The 23,459-nt window shown below is 47.1% G+C and overlaps 1 protein-coding gene across 1 annotated transcript in view; it reads left to right on the forward strand.

Annotated features, from left to right (window-relative positions):
* Window positions 1-1,619: 1,619 nt before the first annotated feature.
* ZFYVE16 (zinc finger FYVE-type containing 16) overlaps window positions 1,620-23,459 on the forward strand; it is a 120,468-nt gene continuing 98,628 nt past the window's right edge. The window contains exons 1-2 of the mRNA XM_073580965.1: window positions 1,620-1,745; window positions 17,171-19,137. Coding sequence (XP_073437066.1) covers window positions 1,676-1,745; window positions 17,171-19,137 — 2,037 coding nt within the window. The 5' untranslated portion in view covers window positions 1,620-1,675. The remainder of the gene's footprint in view (window positions 1,746-17,170; window positions 19,138-23,459) is intronic.

Raw genomic sequence — 23,459 nt, forward strand, 5'->3', positions numbered from 1 at the left:
TCTCCATGCATGTATTGTGCCTGTCACACAGCCATGTCACATGCAGCTGCGACGTCGAACAGCTGAATATCCGGGTTACCGATGCAGCTACACTGATAAGCACTTATCCAAAGCTATTCGATCATCACTAGTCACCAGTCACAGTGGGAGATGCCAACAGCAGATCGTGATAATTTGCCGTAGTCCATTCAGTGTGGCAGAACCTTCCTCAGACTCCCATTAATAACCTCATTGATAGCATCCAAGACATGTTAGTGCAGGGATTTCTGTGCATGGCGCTCATACTCAGCACTGAATAGATCGAGATGTTTTAAAAAAAATTGTTTCCATTCTTTTTTTCATCACTTGCACATCATTGTCATGTCTGTCCAGCACTCCATAACTTTTTCTTTTTGGTGTTTCCATTTTAGTGTTGTGGTGTATGTGCTGCACATGCATACACAACATTATATGTATATATTGCACGCACACACACTTGACTGGTTTGGAATAGCGTCCATGCATTCTGTAGTGCAGTACAGAGATTTACTGAACAGCCCTTTATTAATGGGATTAAATAGATGAAAATGTAAAAAAAAAAAAAAAAATACTCCACAGACTGCCACCCCTTCTCAGGATTTAGTCCTCTAATTCCCTACTGTTTACTGGGATCAACATCCAGCAGCAGCAGTGTCATGTGAGCTTATTGTTGTGTTGTCTTTGTGAAAACCGCAGGGGGGGCAAACAAAATTATAAACCTGCATAGACAGCAGATACTTCATTGTATAAAATACAAGTTATACTTGGTCTTTTCCCACAAAACTACTGTTTGTAGCATTCTGTTCAGCTCCTCCTGCACTGCATTTCCAGGATGGCAGGTTCCCATTATATGTTGCTATCCACATATAATGCAGTTAAATGATTGTGCAGCGCCTGCTGTACTGTCAGATATAACATAGATGATTGATCTCTTCAGGTTGCAGCTTTAGTTTTTTATCAGCACATGGTCATATGACTGTTTTGGTTGCTCTGTTGGATGAAGCAGATGCATAATGAGGGAAGCTGTCTGCTCTATGGAGTGGGGGGGGGGGCAAGAAAGGGACAGCGTAAAGGAGTCACCGTTTTATGAAATGTAATTTATTGACTTTTTTGATTGTAAAAAAAAAACCTTAATTTTCATTTTACTACAATGAAAATTAAGGTTTTTTTTTTTTTTTAGTTTATGCAAATGATCATCTATCCACAAGAAAGGTAATTGAACTTGCAGATCAGTGGGTGTTCCACCGCCGGGACCCGCACCGATCAATCTTTATCCCCAACGGGGAACTTCAGCAAGGCAGGTTGGATGCTTGAACACTGCTGCATTCGTTCTCTATGTGGCTGCCAGAAAAATCCAAGCGCAGGCCTCAGCATCCCCATAGAAAATGAATAAAGCGATGGTCTCACTGTCGCTCCATTCTATGACTGGGATAAAAGCCTTCCTTTCTGCCGATCGGTGTGGGTCCCAGTGGTCAAACCTTCAGCGATCAACAAGTAGTGTCCCATCCTATGGGTAGGTGATTACTTGTTTTCACCGGACAAACCCTGTAATGTCCAAAAAGAAGTATAGTAATCTGGAGGTTTGACCATTCTGCATTTTAACAAGTGCTCTGTTATCTCAGGTGCCAAAGAAAATTCTTTGTGAATCCAAAGGAAGATGGACAGTTACTTTCAAGCAGCAGTTGTGGATTTGGATAAATTGCTGGATGACTTTGAGCAGAATACAGGTGAGACTTGTCATCTTCTGATGATTTAACCTTTTCAGTTAGGAATATTTCTCAGTGAACAGTATGAGAATTTTGTCTTGTTCATCTACATGACCTTCACGCACCTGACATTGTTGGATGACGATGCCACATAATCGCACTGCATTCTGCATGTTGCTGCACGTAAAACACAAAATTCTGAGCAAGAATTTCCAATGATTTTATTATATTTATCACCAAGAAGTCAGAATTGACATGAATGGTAAATCATTATTATTTTTATTATTTATTTATATTGCACCATTGATTCCAATGGTGCTGCACATGAGAAGCAGTTACGTAAAAATTACAGATATCTCTTACAGTAAGCAAACTAACAATGACAGACTGATATAGAGGGAAGAGGATCCTGCCCTTGCGGGCTTACATTCTACAGGATGGTGGGGAAGGAGACAGTAGGTTGGGGAGTTGCAGCAGCTCCGGTAGTGGTGAGGGGGCAGCGTGGTCATTGCAGGCTGTAAGCTTTCTTGAAGAGGTGGTGGGTTTTCAGGTTCCGTTCGAAAGATCGAAATGTGGTTGATAGTCGGACATGTTGGGGCACAGAATTCCAGAGGATGGGGGCTATTCGGGAGAAGCAAATAAGTGAGGAGAGAAGGATATCTTGGGAGCATCGGAGATTACGTGAGAGGAGATATCGGGGGATTAGTGCAGAGATATATGGAGGAGACAGGTTATGGATGGCTTTGTAGGTTAGTATTAGAAATTTGAACTGGATACGTTAAGCCTAAAGGAATGGGAGCCAGTGAAGAGATTTGCAGAGAGGAGAAGCGGAGGAGTAGAGATGAGAGAGATGAATTAGTCTGGCAGCAGAGTTAAGGATGGACTGGAGAGGTGCAAAACTGTTAGTAGGTAGGCCACAGAGGAGGATGTTGCAGTAGTTAATTATTATTATTAATTATTTTTCTTAATTTTGCTCTGTTTTTCTATATTCCTGGGTTGATTTTAAAAGTTTATAAAATGCTGATTACTTATTTTACTGTTTGATAAGATCCTCTTTTTCCTAATGATCTCACACTGGTATACTAAGGATATAGTCAGGCAGATAAGGATATGTTCAGGGAGGTTTTTCTTTTTTTTTTTTTTTATTTATCTCACTGTCCATTAGCTATCAGTAATGGTATGTTCAGGGTTTGCATTAAAATAATTAACCATTTGTTTTTTGCCACCTCCGCTCCTGTTGTCTCTTGGACAATGTGACTTCAGTGGTGAAAAGCTGTCTCGCTCCAGCGTTTATTTTACAGAAAGTCACTCAATGTAAGGGTCCCGTTTCACATACCGTAGCAACGCACCAGCGATCCCGACAACGATACGACCTGGTAGGGATCGCTGCTGCGTCGCTACATGGTCGCTAGTAAGCTGCCAAACAGGCAGATCTCTTCAACGACGTACCAGCGATCCCGACAACGATACGACCTGGTAAGGATCGCTGGTGCATTGTCACACAACAGCGATTCTGAACGATTCCAGCCTGCGTCTCTGAGTTCTGCGTCGCCAACGAGGTCGCTCATCGGCGTCAAACACAGTGACGCATGCTGGCCAGCGGGACGCCGACGGTGAAAAAATGGCCCAGTACATTCAAGCACGATCAGTGATATCCAGCGGGGGGGGCCGGTCGCCGCTATGTTTCACATGTAGCGAGATCGCTGTTGCGTCACAATGTGACAGTATTAGTCCCATCATCCGGCTAATGTGTTGAATGTAAAAAAAAAAAAAACACATACAGAACATATAACATACAGAACATATAACATACAATATATGACATACAACATATAACATACAGAACATACAACATATAACATACAGGACATACAACATACAGAACATATACAGAACATACATATAACATACAGAACATACAACATAAAGAACATATAACATACAGAATATATAACATACAACATACAGAACATACATATAATATACAGAACATACAATATACAGAACACATACAGAACATACATATAACATACAGAACATACATATAGCATACAGCACATACAACATACAAAACATACATATAACATACAGAGCATATACAGTACATACATATAACATACAACACATAACAGAGTACATACTCACCGCACACACCTAATTCCCCGAAGCCATCGATCTTCTGTAATAAACATAAAATAATAAACCAACCTATACTTACCTTTCCGTTGTAGTCCAATTAATATCGAGGGTCCCACGACGATCTCCCGTGGAGAGCAGCCACATCAGCTGATGCGACCACTCTCCAGGAGCTCTAGCACTGAAATGACAGGAGAAGGTAATCCTCCACTGTGTATCCCTCCGCTGGGAAAGAGGTCCCGTAATCCTAGCCCTAAGCCTAATTCTCACGCAGCAGTGCTGTAAAGTGAGACTCTGAACTCAGGTAACCTCAGTGATGGACTGCAGGAGGTATTGTCTCCCGTCAGTTCATCAGTTTAACTATCCGTCCTATCCGTCCTATCGTAATGGAGTGTGGGTTGGACAAATGTAAATTAGGAGGTTGGACAGAAATTACATCACAAATCTTTTTTTCTCGTTCGCCTTATTGGGGGACACAGAGACCATGGGTGTATGCTGCTGCCACTAGGAGGCTGACACTATGCACAAAAAAAGGTTAGCTCCTCCTCCGCAGTGTACACCCCACCGACCGGCAGGGAATTCCTCAGTTTAGCTTAGTGTCAGTAGGAGGTGGACACGGGTCTTTAATTAGACCCATATCTACCTCGATGTGCGTCGTTCCATTTCAGGTTTTCCCGGACGGATACAGTGTGAATGGTCACATCTGTACTCCCACAAGGAGTCTGTGAGTACGGCGTGTACTGCCACCCCATATACTCACAGTTCTCCGTAGCAGGATCACCAGCCTTCCAGGCGGATGCCAACACGAAGATGTGTCAGCGATCCAGAGGGTCCTCGTCGCCAGTCTCCCACCCACTCGCCTACCAGAGCCTGTCGGTTGGTTGAGACGCAGACTCTTCGTGTACAGGTACTCTCCCGGGAAGGGTAAGTATGGGGACCCTTTGGCCGGCAGCATTCCTCCCCGAGGGCACGTTTGCAGCTTCTTACCTGGAGCAGGGATGCGGTGGCACTGCGAACTCCTGCGCCCATCCTGCTCCTACAGCCAGCCCCTTCACCGCCCTCTTCTACCCCGACTCTCCGATCGGGTATTTCAGGGTCCTCTCGCAGCGGCGCTCACTTTGCGGCACCTCCGCGCCGACCCCGTGCTGACAGGCGGCCGCCGCTACTAATTTAGGCCCCGGCTTCTGTCGTGCCTACCTTAGCGTCGCGGCCACGCCCCCCGCCCCTTTCTTCTAAGCGGGCTTCTCTCCCGCCCGTTCCAGGCCCTCCCACCGCCCTTCTCAGTCTGTTCCTGGCCAGGGGCGGCGCCGGATTCAGCAGGCGCTTAGCTCCGCCCTCCTTCTAAACCCTGGGAGCGCGTTTTTCCCGGTTTCATCTCAGGCGGTCGCCATCTTTGCAGCTGCACAGCCAGACACCCCTGTCAGCCGGATATCGCTCCCTGGGCCTGCCAGCCGGATATCGCGCTGTCCTGCATCTGCAGAGAGGTGGATACCTTCGTCTCTGGGGTCACCGGACCGTGAGTAGCTCTGCATCTGCAGGCTGACACCCTTCTCTGCACCCTGTCCCCCAACCTTCCGGCACTACCTCAGGTTTCACTATGTCTAACTCCAAATCTGACCGTAACCACCCTGCGGCTCCCCCCTGCACTCTAGTCAAGCTCTTTGCATGCTCTTCTTGCAATCGCAAACTTCCCTCAGGTCAGTCCACTTCCCTCTGCCTGGATTGTAGCAATCCTATTCAACCTGACGCCACGCAGGAGCCATCTAGGGCGAGAGTGAACCCCCCATGCCCGGCTGGGCCTCGTCTCTATCAGTCAGTGGCAGACCTCACCAGGGTGTCTCAGTCCCTAGTAGCCGTTCTGGATAAGTTACCCCTGGACACCTCTACAGGGTCCAGCAGGCCTCAAGAGGTTCCATCTGAGTCGGCCAGCGTTAGTCGCAAAAGATCCAGGCAGGATCTCCAGCCGGAATCCTCTCCTCGCCCCATGTCACCACATAGTCCTTCTCGGCAGCCTCCCTCCCGGGCCTCCTCTCCCGAGTCAGGTGAAGCGCTCTCGGACAGGTCATCTGAGGGGATCTTAGAGCTGGATTCGGACCAGGATGCGAACATGAGGGTTACTGTACAGAACCTCATTGCAGCAATCCATCAGACCTTCGACATTGCTGACCCCCCTGCGAAATCCTCAGATCAGGAGGTTTCGTTCAGACGGGAGGAAACACCCTCCAGGGTATTCCCTTTACATTCCGAGTTTGGAAAGATTTTTACCAGGGAAAGAGGAGATCCGACCAGACGTTTTCAAAGAGGAAAGCGTCTCGGCGTTCTGTACCCGTTTGCTAAAGAGCTCACGGACAACTGGTCTGCCTCCCCCTCGGTCGACCCGCCCGTGTCTAGGCTTTCTACTAACACGGTTCTCCCGCTTTCAGGTGTGGCGTCTCTAAAGGATTCTAATGATAGGATTATAGAATCCCTAGCGAAGTCTGCCTTCGAAGCGGTGTCAACGGCGGTATGCCCAATTTTTGCTTCATCTTGGGCAGCAAAGGCCATAGCTACTTGGGCAGAGGTTCTTCATCAGGGCATCATAGAGAAAGCACTACCAGATCGATTGGCCGATCTCGCCAATCAGATTTCCCATGCGGGGGATTATCTGCTTTATGCTTCTTTGGATGCCGCATCCTGCGCAGTCCAGGCGTCAAGTAACGTTGTGGAAATCCGACGTACAATTTGGCTCAAGGCCTGGCAGGCGGACCTGTCTTCTAAAAAGTCTCTTACTAATCTGCCTTTTCAGGGAGGGCGCCTCTTTGGATCCCTACTGGACCAGATTATTAAGGATGCCACCGGTGGCACGAGTTTTCTCCTGCCTCAGTCCAAGCCTCGCAGACCTCCACTAAGGCGTCTTTTTCGACCCTTTCGGGCTTTCCGCCGTTTCAATACGGCGGAGAACCCATCCAACCAAAAGAGACCGCAGGCGCGCCAAGACAGAAAGAAAGTTTCCTTCAGGCCCACTCCTTCCTGGCGATCCCACTCTGCCCAGGGGAGACCATCCAGATCCAGATCTGGACGGTCTACATCGGCATGACTATCGGACTCCCGAGGGTCCCTTCCAATTGGGAGGTTGACTTCTCTTCTTCAGGGACGTCTGGCTGGCCTCAGTAGAGGACGCTTGGGTCAGGGAGGTTGTATCGTCAGGATACAAGATAGAGTTCGTCTCTCTTCCATGGGATCGTTTCTTCGAATCCCGTCCTCCAAAAGATCCAGCTTTGGTCCGGGGTTCTTTAGGGCCATCGACTCTCTCCTCAGTTCCGGGGTGATTGTGCCCGAATCGGAGCGGTTTACAGGGTTTTATTCAAATCTATTTGTCGTGCCGAAAAAAGACGGGGCGGTCCGACACATCTTGGATCTCAAGCTGCTCAACAAGAGAGTCCGTCTTCGCCACTTCCGGATGGAGTCGGTTCGTTCGGTAATCGCTTCCATAGAGGAGCAGGAATTCATGTGTTCAATAGACATCCAAGATGCCTATCTACATGTTCCCATATTCTCCGGACATCAGAAGTTCCTGCGTTTTGCGGTTCGCCAGGAACATTACCAGTTCGTCGTGCTGCCCTTCGGTCTCGCCACCGCTCCCAGAGTCTTCACGAAGATCATGGCTGCGTTGATGGCCTTGTTGAGGATCAGAGGTCTCGTTCTTTTTCCGTACCTCGACGATATTCTGATCAAAGCTCCCTCTTTCCAACAGGCACGCCGAAGTTTGACGATCGTCCTAGACACCCTTTCCAATTTCGGGTGGATCGTCAACAGGAAAAAGTCCTGTTTGGTTCCTACTCAACGTCTTGTGTTTCTGGGCCTCCTGTTCGACACTCGTCGGTCAAGGGTCTTTCTCCCACAAGAGAAGATTCTCTCCCTGCGGCAGGATGTACAATCGCTGCAGACCACACGATTTCCGTCCCTCCGAACAACCATGAGGGTCCTGGAAAAGATGGTGGCGGCGATAGAGGCAGTTCCCTTTGCCCAATTTCACGACAGACCTCTCCAACACGCCATTTTGTCGAGGTGGAACAGGTCGGCTCTGTCCCTGGATCGCCCTGTTCGTCTTTCATGCCGGATCAAGCGGTCACTCAACTGGTGGTTGACGTCACCTCTCATCCTCTTGGGGCGGTCTTTTCTTCCCGTTCACTGGCAGATTGTAACAACGGATGCCAGCCTCCTCGGGTGGGGTGCAGTGTTCCGCCATCACACTGTTCAGGGTCGTTGGTCGACTCAGGAATCTGCTCTGCCGATCAACGTCCTAGAGATACGAGCGATCCATCTGGCGCTCGTCCACTGGGAGAGGCTCCTCAGGGGTCTGCCTGTCCGGATTCAGACAGAAAATGCCACAGCGGTGGCATATGTCAACCGCCAAGGAGGGACACGGAGTGTCTCAGCCCTGGCAGGTGTCCAAGATCCTTCAGTGGGCAGAGATTTCGGTACCGACAATCTCTGCGGTACACATTTCCGGCGTAGACAACTGGGCCGCGGATTTTCTCAGCCGCGAGGGTCTCGTGGCAGGAGAGTGGTCCCTACATCCGGAGGTATTTCTTCAGCTCTGCCGTCGTTGGGGAACCCCGGACGTCGATCTGCTAGCTTCTCGCCTCAACAGGAAAGTCCCACAGTTTGTATCCAGGGCTCGAGATCCTCTCGCAGTGGGCGCTGACGCTCTGGCCATTCCTTGGTCGCAGTTCGAGCTCCGCTACCTGTTTCCTCCCCTGCCTCTTCTTCCCAAGCTGTTGAAGAAGATCAAAGCAGAAGGAATTCGTCATTCTCATCGCCCCGAATTGGCCCAGAAGGTCTTGGTTCGCGGACATTGTCACCCTTCTCGCGGACGCCCCCCTGGAAGCTTCCAGACATGGCAGATCTGCTGTCTCAAGGCCCGATTTGCCACCCCAATTCTCGGCCGCTCAATTTGACGGCGTGGCTGTTGAGACCGAGGTTTTGAAACGAGCAGGATTCTCCGGTCGGGTAATTCATACCATGATTCGAGCCAGGAATCCATCATCTTCCAAAATTTACTACCGTACTTGGAAGGCCTATTTCACTTGGTGTGAGGCCAATAACATTGCGCCCATGTGCTTTTCGCTCCTTTCCGTTCTGGCGTTTCTTCAGGCAGGGCTGGATGCGGGGCTTGCTCTCAGTTCCTTGAAGGGTCAAGTTTCGGCGCTGTCCATTTTATTTCAGAAGACGTTGGCCTCCCGCCCTCAGGTCAAAACCTTTCTTCAGGGCGTGGCTCACACTGCTCCTCCGTATCGAGCGCCCGTGGATCCATGGGATCTTAATCTGGTTCTTGAGGTTCTGCAAGGTTCTCCTTTTGAACCTCTCAGGGATATTTCCCTTTCTCTCCTTGGAAGGTAGCTTTTCTGGTGGCCATCACTTCCATCCGGCGCGTGTCAGAATTGGCGGCTCTTTCTTGCCGCTCTCCTTTCTTGGTACTTCACCAGGACAAGGTGGTTCTGCGGCCTTCGCCCTCTTTTCTTCCGAAGGTGGTGTCCTCCTTTCACCTCAATGAGGATATTGTTCTGCCGTCCTTCTGTCCGAGTCCAACTCACCCTCGGGAGCGGTCCCTGAACAAACTGGATCTGGTCAGGGCGATGAGAGTCTATCTGTCTAGGACGACTTCCTTGCGAAAGACAGACTCTCTTTTCGTCATTCCAGATGGGGCACGGAAAGGTCACCCGGCTTCCAAAGCTACCATTGCTCGCTGGATCAGATCGGCAATTTTGGAGGCCTACCGGGTTAAGCATCGAGTGGCCCCTCCGGGGATCAGAGCGCACTCTACCCGGGCAGTGGGTGCTTCCTGGGCGGTACGCCACAGAGCCTCCGCGCTGCAGCTTTGCAAAGCTGCAACCTGGTCTTCGGTTCACACGTTTGTGAAATTCTACAAGGTCCACACCTACGCTTCGGCGGACGCCAGCCTAGGTAGAAGGATCCTGCAGGCAGCGGTGGTGAGTCCACTGGCCTGATGGAAGTTTGTTTCCCACCCCAGGGACTGCTTTGGGACGTTCCATGGTCTCTGTGTCCCACAATAAGGCGAACGAGAAAACAGGATTTTTGGGTTGCTTACCGTAAAATCTGTTTCTCGGAGCCTTCATTGGGGGACACAGCACCCTCCCGTGTTCTACAACTCCTGTTCTTACTTTGGTTGATTGGTTATAGTTGAGTTGTTTGTTCTGTTTTCAATCTATTCTGTTACTTCTCCTACTGCTTTCTCACTAACTGAGAAATTCCCTGCCGGTCGGTGGGGTGTACACTGCGGAGGAGGAGCTAACCTTTTTTGTGCATAGTGTCAGCCTCCTAGTGGCAGCAGCATACACCCATGGTCTCTGTGTCCCCCAATGAAGGCTCCGAGAAACAGATTTTACGGTAAGCAACCCAAAAATCCTGTTTTTTTTTTTTTTTTTTTGTTAAATAACATATCTTTATTTAGCTTACAAAAACGCATCAAATCCGCAGCAAAAACGCACCTGCGTTTTCTGCCAAGAGCTGTGTTTTTTTGTTTTTTTTTGCGGAAAAATCCACGGGATACTCCGGAACGTGTGCACATAGCCTTATGCTGCGGATTTCCTGCAGATTTTGTGCAGATTTTACCTGCGGAATCCGCACAAAGAATTGACATGCTGCAGAAATGAACCCTCAGCGTTTATACTGCGGATTTTTCTGCAGCATGTGCACAGCGGTTTTTGTTTTACATTGAAATTATGGTACTGTACAACGCAGGAGAATCTGCTGCGGATCCACAGCAGAATCCACAACGTGTGCACAGACCCTTACAATAAGATGCTTCAGATTGAAGATAGAGGAGGGAGGGGTTTGGGTGTGTTTAGGAGTGGGTGTGCTTGTTGCATGTAAGCCAGCAGTGCAATGCATCTGGAACTTGTAGTATTAGAGCACAGTAAGTCAATAGAAAGGAAGTTGTTGATTAACCCCATGAGAGCTGGAGCCAGCACTGAAAATGTGCTGCAAGAGGATGATAAAAGGTAATATTGCTAAAATAAACACAGTGGATGTTTTTAGTGGCACATAATAGCAAGATTTATGAAAAAAAAAGTTAAAGTAGTGGACTACTTCTTTAAACTATGTAAAGGGACGCTCTTTGTTTCCTATAACTATTAATCACAAGGCAGCTTTATTTTGCATTCTGCTCTTGAATAATCAAAGCTGCACTGTGGTTGGCTGTTATGTGCAACAAAGACAGCTTTTACAAGTGTTCCTATGTCGCGAATGCACCTCCTGTTATCTTGGCCAACATTTTGTATGAGTTGACACACTTTCTAGTTTGAATGATTATCATTTTGGCCACCACAAGTGGAGAAAGTCTTCTTATTCTTTCTCTAATTTATAAAACTGAGTTTTCCTCATAATCATTTCTTACACAGAGAAGGGTAGCTTCCTGTGCACTATTTAACCCCTTACCTACAATTGACGTAATATTCCGTCCATGTGACCATGGACCTAATTACCATGGACGGAATATTACGTCACCATGATCAGCGGCGCCCACGTGGTGAGCGCCGCTGATCGCGGCCGGGTGTCAGCTAATTATCATAGCTGACACCCGGCACAATGTGTCAGGGGGGGTCACGGACCGCCCCCGACACGTTAACCCCTTGCACACTGCGATCAAATGCGATCGCGGTGTACCGGGGGTTAAAGGGAAGCATCGGCAGGGAGGGGGCTCCCTCCGTGCTTCCCTGAGCCCCCCACAGCAGCGCAATGTGCAGCGCTGCTGCTGCGGGGGGCTCCTTTCCTCCAGGCCCCCGAATCCAAGATGGCGACGGGGGCCTGAGGAAGCTGGCTTCCTCAGTGCCTGCAAAGCGCAGGCATGAGGAAGTCTGCAGCAGTGCCTGTGACAGATTGCTGATCTGTCACAGTGATCTGTGATGTGACAGATCAGCGATCTGTCACAGGACAGTGATGTCCCACCTGGGACAAGGTAATAAAGTAAAAAAAAAAAAAAAAAATAAAAAAATCGCTAAATAAATTAGTAAAAAAAAAAAAAATATTCCCCAATAAATCCATTTTTTCAAAATAAAAAAAAACAAAAACAATAAAAGTACACATATTTGGTATCGCCGCGTCCGTAATGACCTGCCCTATAAAACTGTCCCATTAGTTAACCCCTTTAGCGAACCCCTTAAAAAATAAAAATAAAAAACGAAGCAAAAAATAATGATTTATTATCATACCACCGAACAAAAAGTGCAATAACGCGCGATCAAAAAGACACATATAAATATCCATGGTACCGCTGAAAACGTCATCTTGTCCCGCAAAAAACGAGCCGCCATACAGCGTCATCCGCAAAAAAATAAAAAAGTTATAGCTCGCAGAATAAAGCGATACAAAAATAATTATTTTTTATATAAAATTGTTTTCATTGCAAAAAACCGACAAAACATAAAAAAATGACCTAAATGAGGTATCGCTGTAACCGTACTGACCCGAAGAATAAAACCGCTTTATCAATTTTACCGCACGCGGAACGGTGTAAACGCACCCCCCAAAAGAAATTCATGAAATGCTGGTTTTTGTTCATTCTGCGTCCCAAAAATCGGAATAAAAAGCGATCAAAAAATGTCACGTGCCCGAAAATGGTACCAATAAAAACGTCAACTCGTCCCACAAAAAATAAGACCTCACATGACTCGGTGGGTCAAAATACGGAAAAATTATAGCTCTCAATATGTGGTGATGCAAAAACTACTTTTACAATAAAAAGCGTCTTTTAGCGTGCGACAGCCGCCAAACATAAAAACCGCCATAAATAGTAAATCAAACCCCCCGTTATCACCCCCTTAGTTAGGGAAAAATAATAAAACTAAAAGAAAATGTATTTATTTCCATTTTCCCGTTAGGGTTAGGGTTAGGGTTAGGGCTAGGGCTAGGGTTAGGGCTAGGGCTAGGGTTAGGGCTAGGGCTCAGATTAGGGTTAGGGGTGTGTTGAGGTTAGGGTTGGAGTTATAATTGGGGGGTTTCCACTGTTTGGGCACATCAGGTGCTCTCCAAAGGCAACATGGCGTCTGATCTCAGTTCCAGCCAATTCTGCGTTGAAAAAGTCAAATGGTGCTCCTTCCCTTCCAAGCTCTGCCATGCGCCCAAACAGTGTTTTACCCCCACATGTAGGGTATCAGCCTACTCAGGACAAATTACAAAACAACTTTTGGGGTCCAATTTCTCCTGTTACCCTTAGGAAAATAAAAAATTGAGGGCAAAAATATAATTTTGCGGAAAAAAATGTTTTTTTTATTTTCACGCCCAGGCGTTATAAACTTCTGTGAAGCACTTGGGGGTTCAAAGTGCTCTCCACACATCTAGATAAGCTCCGTGGGGGGTCTAGTTTCCAAAATGGGGTCACTTGTGGGGAGTTTCAATAGTTTAGGTACATCAGGGGCTCTCCAAACGCACATGACACCCGCAGACCAATCCATCAAAGTCTGCATTCCAAAACGTCACTACTTCCCTTCCGAGCCCCGACGTGTGCCCATACAGTAGTTTTCTCCCACATATGAGGTATCAGCGTACTCAGGACAAATTGGACAACAACTTTTGGGGTCCAATTTCTCCTGTTACCCTTGGGAAAATAAAAAAATTGGGGACTAAATGATGATGTTTGTTGAAAAAATACGATATTTTTATTTTCACGCCCGGTCGTTATAAACTTCTGTGAAGCACTGGGGGGTTCAAAGTGCTCACCACACATCTAGATAAGTTCATTAGGGGGTCTAGTTTCCAAAATGGGGTCACTTGGGGGGGTTTCCACTGTTTAGGTACATTAGGGGCTCTCCAAAGGCAACATGACGCCCACAGACCATTCCATCAAAGTCTGCATTCCAAAACGTCACTACTTCCCTTCCAAGCCCTGACGTGTGTCCATACAGTAGTTTTCTCCCACATATGGGGTGTCAGCGTACTGAGGACAAATTGGACAACAACTTTTGGGGTCCAATTTCTCCTGTTACCCTTGGGAAAATAAAAAAATGGGGACTAAAAGATGATGTTTGTGGAAAAAATACGATTTTTTTATTTTCACGCCCGGACGTTATAAACTTCAGTGAAGCACTGGGGGGTTCAAAGTGCTCACCACACATCTAGATAAGTTCCTTGGGGGGTCTAGTTTCCAAAATGGTGTCATTTGTGGGGGGTTTCTACTGTTTTGGTACATCAGGGGCTTTCCTAACGCGACATGGTGTCCGATCTCAATTCCAGCCAAAAACGTCAAATGGCGCTGCTTCCCTTCCGAGCTCTGCCATGCGCCCAAATAGTGGTTTACACCCACATGTGGGGTATCAGCGTACTCAGGATAAATTGCACAATATCTTTTATGGTCCTGTTACTTTTGGAAAAATAAGAATTGAGGGTGAAAAGATCATTTTTGTGGAAAAAATATGATTTTTTAATTGTACTGCTGTACGTTATAAACTTCAGTGAAGCACTGGGGGGTTCAAAGTGCTCACCACACATCTAGATAAGTTCCTTGGGGGGTCTAGTTTCCAAAATGGTGTCATTTGTGGGGGGTTTCTAGTGTTTTGGTACATCAGGGGTTTTCCAATCGCGACATGGTGTCCGATCTCAATTCTAGCCAAAAACGTCAAATGGCGCTGCTTCCCTTCCGAGCTCTGCTATGCGCCCAAATAGTCATTTACACCCACATATGGGGTATCAGCGTACTCAGGACAAATTGCACAATAACTTTTAAGGTCCTGTTACCCTTGGAAAAATAAAAATTGGGGGTGAAAAGATCATTTTTGTGGAAAAAATATGATTTTTTAATTGTACCGCTGTACGTTATAAACTTCTGTGAAGCCCTTGTGGGTTCAAAGTTCTCACCACATATCTAGATAAGTTCCTTGGGGGGTCTAGTTTCCAAAATGGGGTCACTTGGGGGGTTTCCACTGTTTAGGTACATCAGGGGCTCTCCAAACGCGGCATGGCGTCCGATCTGAATTCCAGCCAATTTTGCATTGAAAAAGTCAAACGGCGCTCCTTCCCTACTGAGGTCTGCCATGCGCCGAAACAGTGGTTCACCCCACATATCAGGTATCAGCGTACTCAGGACAAATTGCACAATAACTTTTGCAGTCCAATTTCTCCTGTTACCCTTGGTAAAATAAAGAAAATTGAACCTGAAGTGTTTTTTTTGTGAAAAAAAGTTAAATGTTCATTTTTTTTTTTTAATATTCAAAAAATTCCTGTGACGCACCTAAAGGGTTAATAAACTTCTTGAATGTGGTTTTAAGCACCTTAAGGGGTGCATTTTTTAGAATGGTGTCACTTTTGGGTATTTTCTATCATATAGACCCCTCAAAGTGGCTTCAAATGTGAAGTGGTCCCTAAAAATAAAATGGTGTTGCAAAAATGAGAAATCGCTGGTCAATTTTTAACCCTTATAACTTCCTAACAAAAAAAAATTTTGGTTCCAAAATTGTGCTCATGTAAAGTAAACATGTGGGAAATGTTATGTATTAAGTTTTTTGTGTGCCGTATCGCTGTGATTTAAGGGCATAAAAATTCAAAGTTGGAAAATTGCGAAATTTTCAAAATTTTCACCAAATTTCCGTTTTTTTCACAAATAAACGCAAGTTATTTGAAAGCAATTTTACCACTAACATGAAGTACAATATGTCACGAGAAAACAATGTCAGAATCACCGGGATCCATGGAAGCGTTCCAGAGTTATGACCTCATAAAGGGACAGTGGTCAGAATTGTAAAAATTGGCCTGGTAGTTAACGTGCAAACCACCCTTGGTAGTGAAGGGGTTAAAGCGAATCTATCACCAGGTTTGTCCCATATGAGCTAAGGCCAGTACTTTTCAGCCCTGATATACAACATCCTAATATGCTGTATATATGCCCCTCAATCTGGCGTGCCAGACAAGAAAAAGACCTTTTATAATACTCACCTACGGAATTGTTGGGTCTGATAGGCGCTGTTGTCTTGGTCCGGCGCCTCCTCTTTTCTTGCGATGCCATCCTCCTTCTGTGCTTTGTGTGGATGACGGAGTGTCCCCGGCATCACGCTCCTGTGCAGGAGTACTTCTCTCTGCCCTGACGAGGGCAGAGGAAAGTACTGCAGTGCGCATGCATCCCGGGCTCTTTTGGCCTTTTTTCTGCGCATGCGCATTGCAGTACTTTACTGTACCCTTGACAGGGCAGAGAGAAGGGCACTGACACAGGATCACTATGCCGGAAACACTATGGATTACGTTGAACGTGTCATCCACACAAAGCAGAGAAGGAGGCTCGCCTCATAGGCGAGTAAAATAAAAGGTCTTTTTCTTGTCTTGCCGGCTGGAATGGGGACATAAATACAGCATATTAGAATGCTGTATATGAGGGCTAAAAGGTACTGGCCTTGCCTCATATGAGACAAACCTGGTGACAGGTTCCCTTTAATTGATTGATACGAAAGCCCATTGCTTTATGTGCCTTTTAATTTGAAATTGTGTTTAATGCACACAAGTGTAGTTTCAGGAAACTTCTCAAAATAAGTTGTCATGTTTGTATCTAAGGTATCACAATAGTCCCAATGAAAAAAATACAATGCTAGTCACTTTGCTAACAAATAAACAACCTGTGTCAAAAATTATTAACAACTGTCCTAGGATATGAAGATATTCCAGCAGTAATGGTTTAAAATATATTTTTATTATATTAATCCATAAAATAACATAGAATAAAATGACAGGGAAAAGAAACCTCCAAGCAGAAGCAGATACTCCTACCAAATTAATGACTATGTAATATATAGATCCAGTAGCATAGAGAAACCAAGGGTATTAATGCCTAAGGAGCCAGAGCTATACTATTAGAAGGGTACAATTATCCTCCAAATGGCCAACTGCAATGGTCTCATGTCTAGCGTTTCCTAAAGGTAGCATGCATATGAAACAGTATATAAAATGGAATATTACCTAAAACAAATGTCACCTAAAAGGTCCCAGTCTCTGTATCTCGCCATCCAGACGCCGTTTCGCCTCGCTTCTTCCAGGGGAGAATTCTGTAGTTTCAGTGTATCGACAGCCTGTTCTGTAGGAAACCGGTCATCTCTGTATAATCATTTGCTTTTTAACTCATCAGTTTATATAGATATTTATTTTGACGTGTAATAAGACACGAGGCATGAAATATTATATTGTATAAAGCTGTGTATTTAGTGTGGGGTCTAGAGCAGGAGAAGAGGAGCACAAAAGTGTTTACCCTCACATACATAGTAATCGATCTTTGTGTGTATATAAACATGGCTCTCTGGTAATGGCATTTATGTTCTCATTTTTTCATACAGACGAGTTGGAAACTGGCCAGACTGGTGGAGCACCTCTCAGCCCAAACCAAAGTGCTCTTTCATCAGGGGACTTCTACCTGCAGCCAGATTTTGCAGCTCCTGCAAAGCAATCCTCTGGCGGTTGTCGTGAAGAACCTCTGCCTTCAGTCTGTCTCAATGAGGAAGAGTTAAAAAATGTAACTCCTGTCTCACAAGGTGAAATAAATGTTGCTGGCCCAGATCTCTTATCATGTGTGGAGGAAGGAAAATCTAATGAAGATGAGGCAAGCACTGGGAGGAGCAGTGTCCCTATATGTGACCTTATCAGTGACACAGGCATCTCACTTCATGCAGCAAGTAGCAATGAGTCATTAATTCCCGATGCTATACAGACAAGCGGAAATATTGTCTCTGACCTTGAGTTGCTTTCCGACCCAGGGTTCTTTACAGTTCCAGCTTCAGATCTGTCCATTTCATTAGGAAATGAAGAACTATGTTGTGCAGATGTCTCTATGGGGAAATCATCCTGGCTACCTGACAGCCAGTCCAGTCTTCTCAACCTAAGACCTGAAGCTAGAAATACAAATATCAATCTTAGTGCTGACTTTGAAGATGCCAGAGAATCTTCTGACATAGCTTCCAGCATTGACTCCACTAGTACTTCAAGTTCCTCCAGTACTGATGGCTACGTGAGCGACGATCTCTGTTATGATGCCTTGACTGAAGATCAAACTGGTGTGGAGCCTAAAGTACAGGAGGATGAATTGGTCCCTACTCTGACATTTGAGTCTAGGGAAGTCAAACCGACAGGACAGTTAGTTGTCTCAGTGTTATCAACAGAAAATTCAGACATTGGTTTGAAAAGTGAGATTTATAGTAATTTAGGTGCTTGCCAAGCAGAGGAGATCTCAAGTGTGATCTTACCAGAGAGCAATGCTGATATGGCAAAGGCTTCGGCAGCATCTGCACCCCATGAGCGGACCCCTCACACCGGATCTCTCCCTCGTCCTCTGTTACATACGCAAGATAGTCCTCTGCCTGTGAAAGACAATTCAGGGGAGCTTTATAGCTGGACCTCTGAAGTACCTGCTGGCATTTCACAAAATGATCTTGAGATGTCAGTTTCTAAAAATGCATGTTTACCACCCACGCCTTGTGTTCCTGCAGAGAAATATATATCCAGTGAATTTAAGTCAGCAGACTACGATTTGTCACCGCAACCTGTTACCAAATTACCTACAGTGGAAACGTATCGGCCTATTGGTCCGAGCCCTGCTCCTCCAGATAATATCTATAGCCCTGATTTTGAAAATGCCGTATTATGTGATTTCATAAGTGACCATAATGACCTATTGTTAAGTGACACATATGTCAGTGATGCAGAGCTGGATGCTTTTCTTCGCGAGGAGGGTGTTCCATTAAATAAGGAAAACCTCATAGCTCGTGATTTAACTAGAGCTGAAACTTGTGGGTCTAGTGGTGAGGAGTTACCGTCTCCGATAATAGATCAAGACAAAGCTCAGAGCAAGACGGTGGATGCTTCCAAGAGTGCGGCTGCTTCCACTACTCCACCTCAAAATCCGGAGACTCTTCCATCCAGTGATGCTGTTGCTTCTCAGAATATAAATCTTAGGCCAAAGCAGTCTTTTAATCAGCCACCAAGGTCCCTTACTTTGAGCCAGCCTGCAAAGCTGAATAATGAGAGCTTAGAACAAAGTCTTACTGACCCAACCCCTGAAGCATCTGGATCGGACAGCTTGTACTCTCATGGTGTATTGCGAGGGGTGGTGACTGAAGATACTGATGGGAGTCCTGAGCTCAGTGTCAAAGAAGCAGCGGAAGGACCTGAAATGGAAGCAATGGAGCATCCAGTGCTGGGTCAGAGGCAGCCAACCTGGATCCCTGACTCTGAAGCTCCAAACTGCATGAACTGCAGCACTCGCTTCACTTTCACTAAGCGAAGACACCATTGTAGAGCTTGTGGAAAAGTAAGTTGGCTATATGGAATGCTTGCACTAACTTAAAGGGGCTATTTCCTCGTAAAACTGCGTTTCTGCTCTTTAGAATTTTCCAGGCCAAGGCAAATTTTTGGCAAGCACTGTAATAGTCTGAATCCTAACAGTGTGTATGTTACACTGTAGCATGCTCAGTGTAATTTGCAGACTGAGGATTCAGCATGTCCACGGATTGTTCCAGCTATATACTTGTTTGATTGCAGATTTATTTTCTACAAACATAGATATAGTTTTACCATTCTTCACTTTTTTATGTATTGTACATTTGAGGTTCAAAAAGGATTTACTCCTATAACTACATTAAAGGGAATCTGTTCACAGGTTTTTTCTATGTAATCTGACAACCGCATGGGGTAAAGGCTGAGAGACAGATTTCAGGAATGTGTCGCTCATTAGGCTGTTTGCGTTCGTTTCCATACAATGTTTTTTCAGCAGGAGATTATCACTTCCCAGACTAGCTCTCTCAAGCCAAGTGGTGCGACCACAGAGAGCTGTGGTGTGGGTGAGGTTAGCTCTATGAACTCTGCTATATGCTTCATCTAAAAACTCATTTTCTCCTATGCCTCATTGGGGGACACAGAGACAGTGGGTGTTATGCTGCTTGCCACTAGGAGGATACTAAGTAAACCAGAAAAAAAAGTTAACTCCTCCCCTGCAGTATACACCCTCTCGCTGGATGAGATTTCCCCAGTTCATGCTTAGTGTCTGTAGAAGGCACTTGAGTCTGGTTTCTGACCCTACCGTTTTTATTTTATGTTTGAATTTTTCTGTAAATTTTTATTTTTTAATTAACAGAGTGAAGGGGGCGACGGTTCCTTTCTACGGCCCGCTCTCCCCCAAACCAACAACAGGCAAGCACGCGGAGTATACCTCCCTGTACACTTTCCTGCGACGTTTGGGGCTGATTCCTCTAGCAATATTGGCGATGATCCTTACGACTGGAGTCTGGTAATCCACGGATATGAGGGCAGGCGCACGACATGGAGAAAACTGGACAGCGCTTACGAAGGCCCTGATTCAGTCTCATAGCTCTCCATCCCCCTATCATAGGGTAGATCGATTGAGCATGGCCCTTTAAGAACTCCTCCAGCTCTGCTACATCAGCCCAGGAGGATGAGAGCCTGCAAGGATGGCCGCACAGCGCTGAGCACTGGAGTTGAGGTATGGGGTCGGGTCCTGGCCCCCGGGATGCACCGGCTCCCCATCGCAGCCCCCCCCCCCCCCCCCCCGCAACACCACGGGTAACCCGAAAAATTTAGTCCCCGGCTTTACAGCCTGCTAGGCCACAATTTCAATAGCGCCGCCACACCCACCGGAGCCTACCGTGGGTAGGCTCAAAAATTTAACCCCCGGCTTTTCCGGTCTACTAGGCCTCAATTTGAATAGTGCCGCCTGCGCTATTATCGCCGCCCCCTCGCCTTGGCGCCTCTCATCCCTGACGAGACGCGCAATTCTAATCTCGGGGGCCATGTCTTTTTACCTCAGCCTGCTCTGGACACGAGCTGTGAGGCGAGCATTCTGCCGGATACCGGGTGACACCGCAGGCCCACCGCTATTCCTCCCGGGGGACACAGCATAGGACCGGGTAAGCTGCATCTGCCCTCAGATTAAAGCTTAACCCCTTAACGGCACATTCCCTGCAGCAGACTCTGCCGTTAACCCTTTCAGGAGCGCTATGTCTCAATCTAAGGCTAAAAGGGCGGCTAAAAAGCACACTGCGTTTTTTACCGTGTGTACCACTTGCAAGTCTGCCTTACCCAGTGCACAGACTAATCCATTATGCACGGACTGCGCTCAATCGCCCCTCACCGCCGCCGCTGACGGGCCTCCTGCGTTTAGTACCCCTGAGTGGGCTGCGTCCCTGTCACGGTCGATGGAGTCTCTGTTCCAGGCTATAGTCTCCCTCCGGGAGGACTCTTTAAGCCAGAAGGCGTCCTTACCCCCCCCCCCCCCCCCCCCCCCCCGAGGAAGGCTCTGGCGTCGGCTGGGAACCGTCCACCAGCAGGGGCCGTATTCGTTCAAGGGATGGTCAGGTCTCTAGAAAGCGGACCCATGACGCGTCCCCTAGTCCCGTTTGCGCCTCTGCATCTGCGAATCCTGTCTCTCGCTCTCCCTCTCCTGGAGTTCTCAGCGAGCACGACTCTGAATTCGAATCTGACACATCAGCCACTCAGAATCCCCCAACTGATCAAGAGTCGCTTGATTCTCTTATAGAATCAGTCAACAGGATTCTGAAGTTGGATGATGATAATGTTCCCGCTCCAGCACATCCTATCTCACTTAAGAAAACCAAGCGTGTGCGCAGTTTATTTACCAGCCATCCGGACTTTAAGGAAATTGTCCAGAAACATAGGGATCGTCCGCATAAGCAGTTCACAGGTCAAAAGTCTACTCAGGCTAAATACCCTTTTGATCCAGACCTAATGAAGGATTGGTTACAGTCCCCTCCGGTGGACCCTCCTGTATCGCGTCTTGCTTCTATCCGTTTCTGAGGGTTCCTCAATCAGAAACCCCTCCGATCGTCAGATTGACTACCTTGCCCGTTCAGTTTTTTGAAGCTTCAGGAGCAGTGCTTTTTCCATCTTTCGCGGCAATTTGGGTCACTAAGGCAATGGCCGCTTGGGCAGAAGTCTTGATTACTTCCTTCCAGGGCACCAATCTTCCTCCGGAGGCAACCACGGTCGCCAGGCAGGTAATTCACGCAGTGGACTTTGTAGTGGACGCCTCTTTTGATGCCGCCAATTGCGCTGCTCAAACTGCCGCTAATGCGATCTCCATTAGAAGAGCCCTATGGCTCCGCGACTGGCGGGCGGATGCCACATCTAAAAGATCTTTGACTTCTCTCCCCTTTCAAACGGGTCGTCTTTTTGGCGAGAAACTGGATCAGCTCATTTCTGATGCTACCGGGGGAAAAAGTAAATTCCTTCCTCAACAAAAGGCTGTTCGGCCGTTTCGCAACCAACAGCCGACGCGCTTTCGATCTTCGCAACAGCTTCGGTTGGTCCTCCTCTACCTTCTCTTCAAGATCAGGTCCGTCTCCGTGCGGAGACAGAGACTCCAGGTCTCTTACAGACCTAACCGCTCTTGGAAACCAAGGCCTAGGGCTTCTGGATCCAGGGGAACCAGATCTCATAGATCTACCCAATGACTTTTTGCAATATTCGGCGGACGCCGACAGAGTAGGCGGTCGCCTACTTTCCTTCATCCACACCTGGCTCGCGGATGTCCACGACAAGTGGGTCATGGAGCTGTTGTCCTCCGGATATAAGATAGAGTTTTCCTCTCCACCTCCAACTCGCTTTTTCCTTTCCTCTCTCCTCAAGGGAAAGACAAGAGTCTTCCTTTGGGCTGTTCAGGCTCTCTTAAGGGACGGAGTCATCATTCCGGTCCCTCATCACGAAAGGTTCAGAGGATTTTATACAAACCTTTTTGTGGTTCCAAAGAAGGACGGGACGGTGCGACCCATTCTGGATCTTAAACTGTTAAAAATCAGTTTGTCACGATTCGGCGATTCCGAATAGGATCCCTCCGATCAGTTGTCGCTTCCATGGAAAAAGGAGAGTTCCTAGCATCCATCGACGTCAAGGATGCTTACCTTCACATTCCGATCTGCCCGTCTCACCAGCAGTTCCTGCGTTTTGCAATTCATGAGGAACACTTCCACTTCGTTGCCTTGCCCTTCGGACTTGCCACTGCCCCCAGGGTCTTTACCAAGGTCATGGCGGCTGTCATGGCCATTCTCCACTCTCGGGGAGTAGTGGTGTTACCGTATCTGGACGACCTGCTCATCAAGGGTCTGTCCCTTCCAGCCTGCGAGGAATCCGTGGATATAACAGTAAATACACTTTTGCGCCTGGGGTGGAAGATAAACTTTGCAAAGTCTTCCCCGAAACCGGCTCAGCAGATTTCCTTTTTAGGAATGATCTTGGACACTTCCCGCGGGTTGGTCATTCTCCCTCCAGAAAAGACGTAAGCCTTACAACAGGCAGTGCGGACTCTTTCCCGTCCAGCTTCTCACTCCAATCGTTTCAGCATGAGAGTTCTCGGAAAGATGGTGGCTGCGATGGAAGCAGTTCCATTTGCACAGTTCCATCTCTGTCCCTTACAACATGCGTTGCTGTTAGCTTGCGACAAGAACACATTCGGATCCTTCTGTCCCTGCGGGTCAGGCAAGCCCTCAGGTGGTGGACTCTGAGGTCCTCCCTGAATCAAGGGAGGTCTTTTTTCCCAGTAAGATGGTTGGTAGTAACCACCGACGCAAGTCTTCTCGGCTGGGGTGCGGTCTTTCGTCACCA

The sequence above is a fragment of the Dendrobates tinctorius genome, unplaced genomic scaffold, assembly GCF_039654945.1.
Source record: "Dendrobates tinctorius isolate UK_male_01 unplaced genomic scaffold, ASM3965494v1 ptg000003l, whole genome shotgun sequence".
Lineage (NCBI taxonomy): Eukaryota > Metazoa > Chordata > Amphibia > Anura > Dendrobatidae > Dendrobates > Dendrobates tinctorius.